At 39.8% G+C, this 9,463-nt stretch overlaps 1 protein-coding gene across 7 annotated transcripts in view; it reads left to right on the top strand.

Moving 5' to 3' along the window:
• Positions 1–8,214, top strand: part of SNX9 (sorting nexin 9) — a 114,641-nt gene extending 106,427 nt beyond the window's left edge. For all 7 annotated transcript variants that reach the window (XM_053293969.1, XM_053293979.1, XM_053294022.1 and 4 more), the window contains 2 exons: positions 3,017–3,108; positions 6,300–8,214. In XM_053293969.1, coding sequence (XP_053149944.1) covers positions 3,017–3,108; positions 6,300–6,347 — 140 coding nt within the window. In that variant the 3' untranslated portion in view covers positions 6,348–8,214. The remainder of the gene's footprint in view (positions 1–3,016; positions 3,109–6,299) is intronic.
• Positions 8,215–9,463: the final 1,249 nt, after the last annotated feature.

The following is a 9,463-nucleotide window of genomic DNA, read 5'->3' on the forward strand; positions in this document are numbered from 1 at the left end:
AATTAAAACTTAAAAAGAAATAATCCATAACCACTGCTTTAAAAATGTGACTTGGTTTGGGGTGTAATTTATGAAGGGAGCTTATAGATCTAAGGTGAGCTCCCCATCCACCACTCCAGGTAGAATCTTGGGGCCAAATAATATATAAGTAGGCCCTAGGATATGATGTCTCAGTTTAAAAAGAAAGAAAGAGCAGGTAAATGGGCCAAAGACAAACACGCCCCCCCACACACACACACACTTCATTTTGGAAGAACAAAGATATGGGATTGTTAAAATATTAAATTAAGAAAATGTGGATTTTAGACATTTCTGCTTTCAGCAGCTCTGAGTGCTGTGGCAAGTGATAAACAAGAGGTATCTCTGACTTAATCCAGTTTTAGTGGAGGATTATCTCCCCAATTTGCTACTTAATTTTTTTTTTGTAGTGATCAGCCACCCCTCCCCCTTAAGAGTTACCAGGGAGTGAACCCTTGTCTTGGCTGATACACTGATGAACTCCAGGGCAGCCAATCAGTACACCAGGTGGGTGGGACCTAGAGAGCGGTTGCAGGGAATTCTGGGAACAAGAAGGGCAGTTCTTAGTTAAAGGAGAAAAGGACACATGTGGCCATGGAGGATGGCTGCAGGAGGATGACTGCAGCTCTTGGAATATAGAACTGCAGGGGCTTGAATCTCAAGTGGTGTTTGGTGAGTTTAAGGAAAAGGGAAGTTTCTTCTAGGGAAAAGGGAAGTTTAGTCAGACTTTGCATTAGAATTTCTATTTCTTTGGTGTGTGTGCTTTTGCATATTCCTGATACTATTCTATTATTGTTTACCTGTAACGTAATTGAAATACTAGCCTCCGCCCAATACACCTAGGCATTGCAAAAGTCTCTGTAAACATTTAAGCGTGGATTAAGACAAACTATTTTTGTAACTTACTAGGTATTCTTAGCTGTATTTAAAGCTGAAAAAGCCTCAGATGGAAGCAGTCTGCAGTACTTGAATAAAACTGTTGGGTGTTTTAGCTTTTTCTTTTCACAAGCCTCTCCAAGTTGGTTTTTAACTCAGGAAAAAGCGAGGGCTGAAGGGGGGACTTCTGTGGTGGAAACACGTCCTCAGACACTCAGCAGCTAACAGTTTTCTCATCTCATGTAAGCTTACACATGGAAGGTTTTTGTACTTATCCAATAGCAAAATAAAGAGAGTTTTCCCCTGAGATTCCACCCCAAGCCCAGGGAGGTTCAAGCTCTATTGATAAGCAGGGTGGTGGTGGTGGCAGCCTTTGAACCTACCAATAAACCAGAAGAGTTTTAGGAGAAGCCTAGGCAGACAGCTCAGCAGAGATGATTCAGCATTTCTTTCCCTCACATGAGCTTGCACTGAGACGAAGGCTTTAATCCGCTACAGTTTTTTACAAATGTTGTTTATTAAATAGGACTAATATATGGATAGGAATCAAAAGATCACCTGGGTGTTTTAATAGAAACTTGATAATGGCTAGTGTACTAAATCAAGTCTCCTAAATAGCAGGAAAGTTGCCACCTAATGGCGCAGTGCGGAAATGACTTGACTAGCAAGCCAGAGGTTGCCGGTTCGAATCCCCGCTGGTATGCTTCTCAGACTATGAGAAACACCTATATCGGGCAGCAGCGATATAGGAAGATACTGAACGGCGTCATCTTGTACTGTGTGGGAGATGGTGATGGTAAACCACTCCTATATTCTACCCAAGACAACCACAGGGCTCTGTGGTCACCAGGAGTCAACACCAATTTGACGGCAGGGAATTTGAATAGCAGGGAAATGCTGCTGATAATGCTTTTGTTTACTGTGTCTGTGTGTAAAATAAAAATACACAAAAAATTCCTTGTTGCAATTTAGTCGTGAGCAATTACATCTGTATTATTTAAGTCTAACATTGTGTGTCGTTTCTTTCACATTATTTCCAAAGATGTACACTTGCCAGTACCCAAAAAACACATCTCATCTCTCTTAAGGCGTGTCAGGCATTAGCAATACAGCAGCTGTGACTGCTTACTACTTAGTCTAAAGATTAAGATACATAATAGTTGGCTTATTGTAAACTTAAAAATCAGATAAAGCTTAATAATATAACTAAAGAGAGAATTCAACACTGATAAAGTGTGCCATCAAGTTGATTTCGACTCCTGGCGCCCACAGAGCCCTGTGGTTTTCTTTGGTAGAATACCAGAGGGGTTTACCATTTCCTCCTCCCGCGCAGTATGAGATTATGCCTGTCAGCATCTTCCTATATCGCTGCTGCCTGATATAGTACCAGCGGGGATTCGAACTGGCAACCTTCTGCTTGTTAGTCAAGCATTTCCCCACTGTGCCATTAGATGGCCTTTGTTCTTCTCAGAAGTTGTCTTCACACTTCCATTTTATGCAGCAGTATTCTCTCAATGCTAAACTTTGATCGTAACTGCCATTTTTCTTTCTGTACTCTGTTCCTTTGTATGTAATAACAAATGTATGCATGTGGAAGTGATGCAGATGGAATAACTACTTAACCTAGAAGTGAATACATTTCAGTGATTTGTAGATGATAACTAATTTTATTTGTCTGCAATTTGTAAAATAGTGTTCATTTTACATTTAGAATGTGAAATATTGCAATGTAGCTGCTTTGGGAATAACTTTGTCCCAGATTCTATATACCTGCAGTGGTCTTGTGTGTGCTAAAAAGCATTTAAACATGGCAGTGGCTGGTTCCATATTCTGGTTCCATTTAGTTCCATATGTTGGCAACTAAATGTAATAATAATAACTTGTGGATTGTTTACACATGTCTGCCCCTTCACACTTGGAAGGTCCCACGCCAATGTCTAATCTCTCTGAGGATGTTGGTATGAGTGTTCTGGGGGTGGGGGTGGGGCAAAAATTTCAATTTTGTGGTGGCAAGCATGTTGCTGCAGTAATGTGTGAAATGGGTCAGATTCCTCAATAATGAGTTAAACAGATTCTTTTTTGGAGTTATTTAACACTTGCATCTCCTGGTTTTGATTTATAGCCGAGATGAATCATTTTCACAGTAACCGGATTTATGATTACAATAGCACAATTCGCTTGTATCTAGAGCAGCAAGCACAGTTCTATGAAACGGTAAGCTGTCATTGTCTCCTTATGTCTTCCAGCCATGCAGTCATTTGTTCTTTTAAAAAGGACTATTTCAAATGTTAGTTTTTGTCTTCAGTTTTCACTTTTGTTAAAAAGTATGTGAAAGGTTGCATCCTTCACCATGTATGTTTCAGAAACAACCTGTAGTGAACAAATTTTATTTTTAAAATGTAAGCAATAGTTTTTCCTCCTCTCCTTGGAAAATGCCACTTGGCACTGCTAATCCTTCCTGTGCTACATACTTCGCATGACAAGACTGTGCAGCTGCCACTTGCTTTTTGGCAGGGATGCACAATGCGTTGTACTTGGCAGTTCCTTAGCAATTCTTTCATTCCTTTCAGAGAAGGGATAATGGGTAAGCTGGGTGCAGTTATTCCACTTAATGCTCTGTAACTTCAATCCCTCATTCCATATATACCATGCAAAGTAAAAAGCAATCCTGTATATGTAGCAGTCTGTTGCAGATGGGGAACATACTTCAGATTTTGATCTGTCTTCCCATCCTAAAAGATTTGAAAGGGAAGGAGAAAATGGGAGGAAATAAAGTTTCTAAGGTGTAGATAAGAGTGCTTTGTGTTTGAGGACAATATTTCTAACAACTGTGTGATCAGGGGCTGCCTCAGTCCTCTTCCTGCCCTCACACATAGAAAGTAATGCCTGACCTGGGTGATGCACTCTCCTGGTAGTGAGGGAGCAGGGGAGACATGGAAAAGTATGAGAGCCCATGACCCATTCGGAGCCAGCGTGGTGTAGTGGTTAGAGTGCTGGACTAGGACCGGGGAAACTTGAATTCAAATCCCCATTCAGCCATGCTAGCTGGGTGACTCTGGGCCAATCACTTCTCTCTCAGCCTAACCTACTTCACAGGGTTGTTGTGAGGAGAAACTCAAGTGCAGGTGAAACTCGGAAAATTAGAATATCGTGCAAAAGTCCATTAATTTCAGTAATGCAAATTAAAAGGTGAAACTAATATATGAGACAGACGCATTACATGCAAAGCGAGATAAGTCAAGCCTTAATTTGTTATAATTGTGATGATCATGGCGTACAGCTCATGAAAACCCCAAATCCACAATCCCAGAAAATTAGAATATTACATGGAACCAAGAAGACAAGGATTGTAGAATAGAACAATATCGGACCTCTGAAAAGTATACAGTGTACTGTGCTTGATTGGCCAGCAAACTCGCCTGACGTTACCCCATAGAGAATCTATGGGGCATTGCCAAGAGAAGGATGAGAGACATGAGACCAAACAATGCAGAAGAGCTGAAGGCCGCTAATGAAGCATCCTGGTCTTCCATAACACCTCATCAGTGCCACAGGCTGATAGCATCCATGCCACGCCGCATTGAGGCAGTAATTGCTGCAAAAGGGGCCCAAACCAAGTACTGAATACATATGCATGCTTATACTTTTCAGAGGTCCGATATTGTTCTATTCTACAATCCTTGTCTTCTTGGTTCCATGTAATATTCTAATTTTCTGGGATTGTGGATTTGGGGTTTTCATGAGCTGTACGCCATGATCATCACAATTATAACAAATTAAGGCTTGACTTATCTCGCTTTGCATGTAATGCGTCTGTCTCATATATCAGTTTCACCTTTTAATTTGCATTACTGAAATTAATGGACTTTTGCACGATATTCTAATTTTCCGAGTTTCACCTGTATGTAGTACACCGCTCTGGGCTCCTTGGAGGAAGAGCTGGATATAAATGTAAAATAATAATAATAATAATAATAAAATAATAATTGCACCACATGTAAGGCAGGGAGACTGTTACAAGGGTCTTCTGAACAGACCCTGTAACGAAATAGTTAACCCTCTTTACTTAAGAGTACCCTTTTTACATCTTGCAATGTTATTTTGGTCTCTCCATTTACTTTACCTAGGTGCAGTTATGTGCCCTACTAATTAGAGGGTATTTGTTGATTGACTAGTTATCAAAGACCTTTTAGGAACATAGTAAGCTGCCATATACCAAGTCAGACTATTGGTCAATCTAGCTCAGTATTTCCTACATAGACTGGCAGTGGCTTCTGCAAGGTTGTAGGCAGGAGTCTTTCTCTCAGCCCTGTCTTGGAGATGCTAGGGAGGGAACTTGAAACCTTCTGAATTCAAGAATGCAGATGGTCTTCTCAGAGCAGCCCCATCCTTTAAGGGGAATATCTTACAGTGCTCATATGTAGTCTCCCATTCAAATGCAAATGAGGGTGGACCCTGCTTAGCAAAGGGGACAATTCGTGCTTGCTACCACTAGACCATCTCTCCTATCCTCCCATAGACCAGCACTTGGTGATTCTACAGTACTGAGGGCTCTAGTGACCATATGGAATTTGAGCAAGCAGGGCTTGCCTCTCTCTCCCCCATATAGGTTCATGCACCCGTCCTCATGTTGAGCTCCATGCATATGCCAATTTTTCAACAGTTAAGGCTTGCAATCCTATGCACACTTAGCTGGGAGGAAGCCCCATTGAATGTAGTGGGACTGACTGCTGAGTACACATGCATAGGTTAGTACAGTAAAGATAAAATGTTATGTATAGAGTCATATATAAAGCCTGGTAGCTTGTGACTGCATATCCTAACTTAAGATTCTTGTAACCATTTAAAAATAGAAAAAAATAACAAGCATACTGTTCAAAATGTCAAATTAATTTATAAAACATACTTACAAAATTGAACAATTTGGAGGGAGGGAATTTTTTCAGCCATGGTAGGTCTTATTGCCCATTGTCATTGAGCAGCAGAAAAATTGCCATTACAACTGCAGAACAGTTGCCTGTATCTCTTGTGCTTTTATTTTGGGACAAATTAGTAGGCCACCTTGTTTACGGGCTGCTTTTGAAAAGCACTGAATATTGAATGAAAACCACCCGTCTTCTTGCAATAACATAAGCAGGTCAAGGTATATTGGTATAACAGCCATTATGTTTGGCTTAGGAGGAGCTGTGGCTTTTGAGGCTTTCACATCTGAATGTGTTTCTGGAACACTAAATGTAAGAATAATTCTGTCTCAACCTGTGTAGTTTTCATGTTGATATTTCTTAAGAGACAAATCGACTGCTTAATATTCCCCTTTCTCTGATCTTTGAGATAAAAATGAAAGCTTGACTAGTCTAAAGCGTAGCATAGTCATTTACTTCACGTGCTGTGTCTGTCTGTTTCAGATTGCACAAAAGCTGAGGCAGGCTCTCGGTCGTTTTCCAGTGACGTAGATACAGAAATGGATAATGAAGAAAACTCCAAAGTGCTTTTCTGATTTGGGGGGTGCGGGGCAGTGCAAATAGAAAAATGTGTTCATTTGCCATCCAAAAAAGCCTTTTTAAAATACAAGATGCAAAAAAAAGTGAAAACTTCACGTTTACTTTTTGTTAGCCTAAATGCCTTTGATATTTATGTATATTTTAATCAATGCTTTCTCATCCTATCAGTTACCTAAGCAAAACTGGAAAGTGCTTCATATGGTAGGGATTTAAATAGTTGAATGGCTTGTTGCCAGGGACTACAAAAACATGCTTCGTCCTGAACTCTTTATACTTTTGGCGGGGGTGGGGGAGAATTCTGGGAAAGAATCTGTAGATATATAGCTGCTGTCTTAAAAACCGCATTCATCTATCACAATGTTGGAATGTAAGAGTGTGCTATTGAGAACAGAGGTCCATCCTCTTGCTGGTATAGCTGTGGCATACAGTGTCTGTAATGAAATCGCTGATACATATTTTCTCTCTCAAAAAGGCTTTTAATATCCTGTCCTTGTACCACAAATGCCTCAAAAGTTGAAGTCTAGATTATTTTCCTTCCTGGCTATATGAAGAAGAGAATTGACTATAGAGAGCAATTCCAAACATCTGGAAAATATTCCATCCTGTAATTCTACCCTTTATGTAAAACTTAGCCATGCCCTTCTGTTACTTCCAAATGGAAGCTCATACTGTGTATTGGGGGAATTTCCCTTTGGTCCTTAACAAGTGTATGGTATCACTAGTGGCTTGTGTTTCATCACTGCTGACATAATGGAAACATATTTTAAGGTCATTTCTGGGTCCTTTTTATATCTGTTGATCCATCTTTTAAAACACTTAATCCCTTAATGGCTAAAAGTCTGTTTTCCAGAAGAAAATTTAAAGATAATCTTCCACATATCTAACAAAACATGGGCTAACAAGAAATGGTTATTTCAAAATGGAATGTTTGGGAATAGGACATGGGTGTCAGCCACTCTCTGTATGTTAACAGTGTACCACTAGAGACTTGAATGATAAGAAAACTGGCCAGGCTGAAGAAAGGTAGACACATTGCCACAACCACCTTGCCAAATGCAACTTTCAATAAAGCAATCTTTTTCTGTAGAGAGAAGCAAGGCAAATAATATACTGTTTTGCCCACCAAACTATTCTACATATGATGGGTACATTCTGTAAGTTCTAATTGCCATTGTCATTTGTGTTCTTGTGATAAATAATAGAACAATAAAGAGAAATCTGTGTCTGGCTGGAAAATATGATCAATCGATATCTCTCGGGGGGGGGTGCGGGGGGAGAGAGAGAGAGAGATCCTAAAATGTAAACCCTGCTAGATGCTCTTCAGTGTCACATTTTCAGTTGTTTTTCTACACTTTTTCCTCTTAATTTTGTTTTGTCTTCCAAAATTCCATAAAGTGTTATATTGAAATATATGTACAAATTGTAAAGAATGTGTATAAATGTTTTACACCAAATGTAATAAGATCTATCTTGCATGTAGAAGCAATTTATGAAATGATTGCAAAGTGTATAGTAAATTTTAAAAGCACTTTTTCACAGCACCACTTTTTCAGCTTTTGTATATTCACTTTTTGTGTCAAACTCTTTGTAACTGGCTTTTTGAGGATTCATTTTTACCAAACTTTGAGTTAATCCTGATGACACAGAAGTTGCGGTCTCAGCATCTTTAACAGACAAACTGTTTGAAAAGATAAGAATGAAAGAGGCAGTTCACTGTGGAAAAGCCATGTGTGTTGCAAAATAATTTGGAACAAGCAGATCTGTAACTTTCTAGCAAATCAAGTCCTTAAATTGTTAATAAATATTTATACAAATATGATATGGTGTGTGTTTCAAGGATCACATAAGATGTTTGCAAGTACATTATTTTCTCTCTGTTTAGTTAAAAAAATATGAAAACCCTACAATAAAATTCATTTGTCCTTCTTTAGCCTACTTTCCAGTAAGCTTATGAGATCACCCAGCATTCTATGTGTGTGTGTCCGTGTGTCCCCCCACTATTAACTTCAAAATTCCTGGACCAATATGAACCAAATTGGGTACAGTTTTAGGGACACCTAGGGACACCTCAGTGGCATACTTTGTGATGATGTCATCCACCCCAATCCAAGATGGTGGATGTGTAAACCTTTGAGGTGCAAATGGGCTAACTTGTGAACTGTTTAACTGATTTGAACCAAGTTTGCTACAGCTGTAGAAACACTTAGGGATGCCCAAATGGCATGGTATATGATGATGTCATCCACTCCAATTTAAGATAGTGGCCACATGAACATCTGAGGTACAAGCAGGCTAACTTGTGGACTGCCTAAATAATTTAAACCAAATTATATACAGTTGCAGTGAGTGGAACACAGGGACACCTCAACAAAAGTCTGTGATGATGTCATCCAAAATGATTAAAGATGGCAGTTGCATAAAATTCTGAGGCACAAGTGGCCTAATTTGTAAACTGCATAACCGATTTGAACCGAATTTGGTACAGCTGTAGGGAGACATAACAGTGTAGTTTGTGATGATGTCATCCACCCCAATCCAGAATGGTGGTCGTGTGAATGTCTGAGGTGCAAGCCAGCTAATCTGTAGACATTTGAACCAAATTCGGTACAGTTACAGTGAGTGACACACAGGGACACCTCAATGGCATAGTTTGTGATGATGTCATCTACACTGATTCAAGATGGCAGACGCATACACTTTTAAGTGAGTTCACTTGTGAATTGCTTAACCAATTTGAACCAAATTTGCTACAGCTGTAGACACATCAATGGCCTTGTTTGTGATGTCATCTACCCCGATGCATGAACATTTGAGGTGCAAGTGGACTAACGTGGACTAATCGATTTGAACCAAATTAGGTACAGTTGTAGTGAGTGACACGCAGGGACACCTCAGTGGTGTAGTTTGTGATGATTTCATCCACCTTGATTCAAGATGGTGGAACCATAAATTTCTCAGCTGGTGTAGGAGGTCACCCAAGCTTGGGATTACATTGCCCCACATGCTCCAAAAGGCAGGAAGGAGTCATACTTGAAGATCCTTAACCAAGTGCATGTGGGCACATCTCC

The sequence above is a fragment of the Hemicordylus capensis genome, chromosome 1 (genome assembly GCF_027244095.1).
Source record: "Hemicordylus capensis ecotype Gifberg chromosome 1, rHemCap1.1.pri, whole genome shotgun sequence".
Lineage (NCBI taxonomy): Eukaryota > Metazoa > Chordata > Lepidosauria > Squamata > Cordylidae > Hemicordylus > Hemicordylus capensis.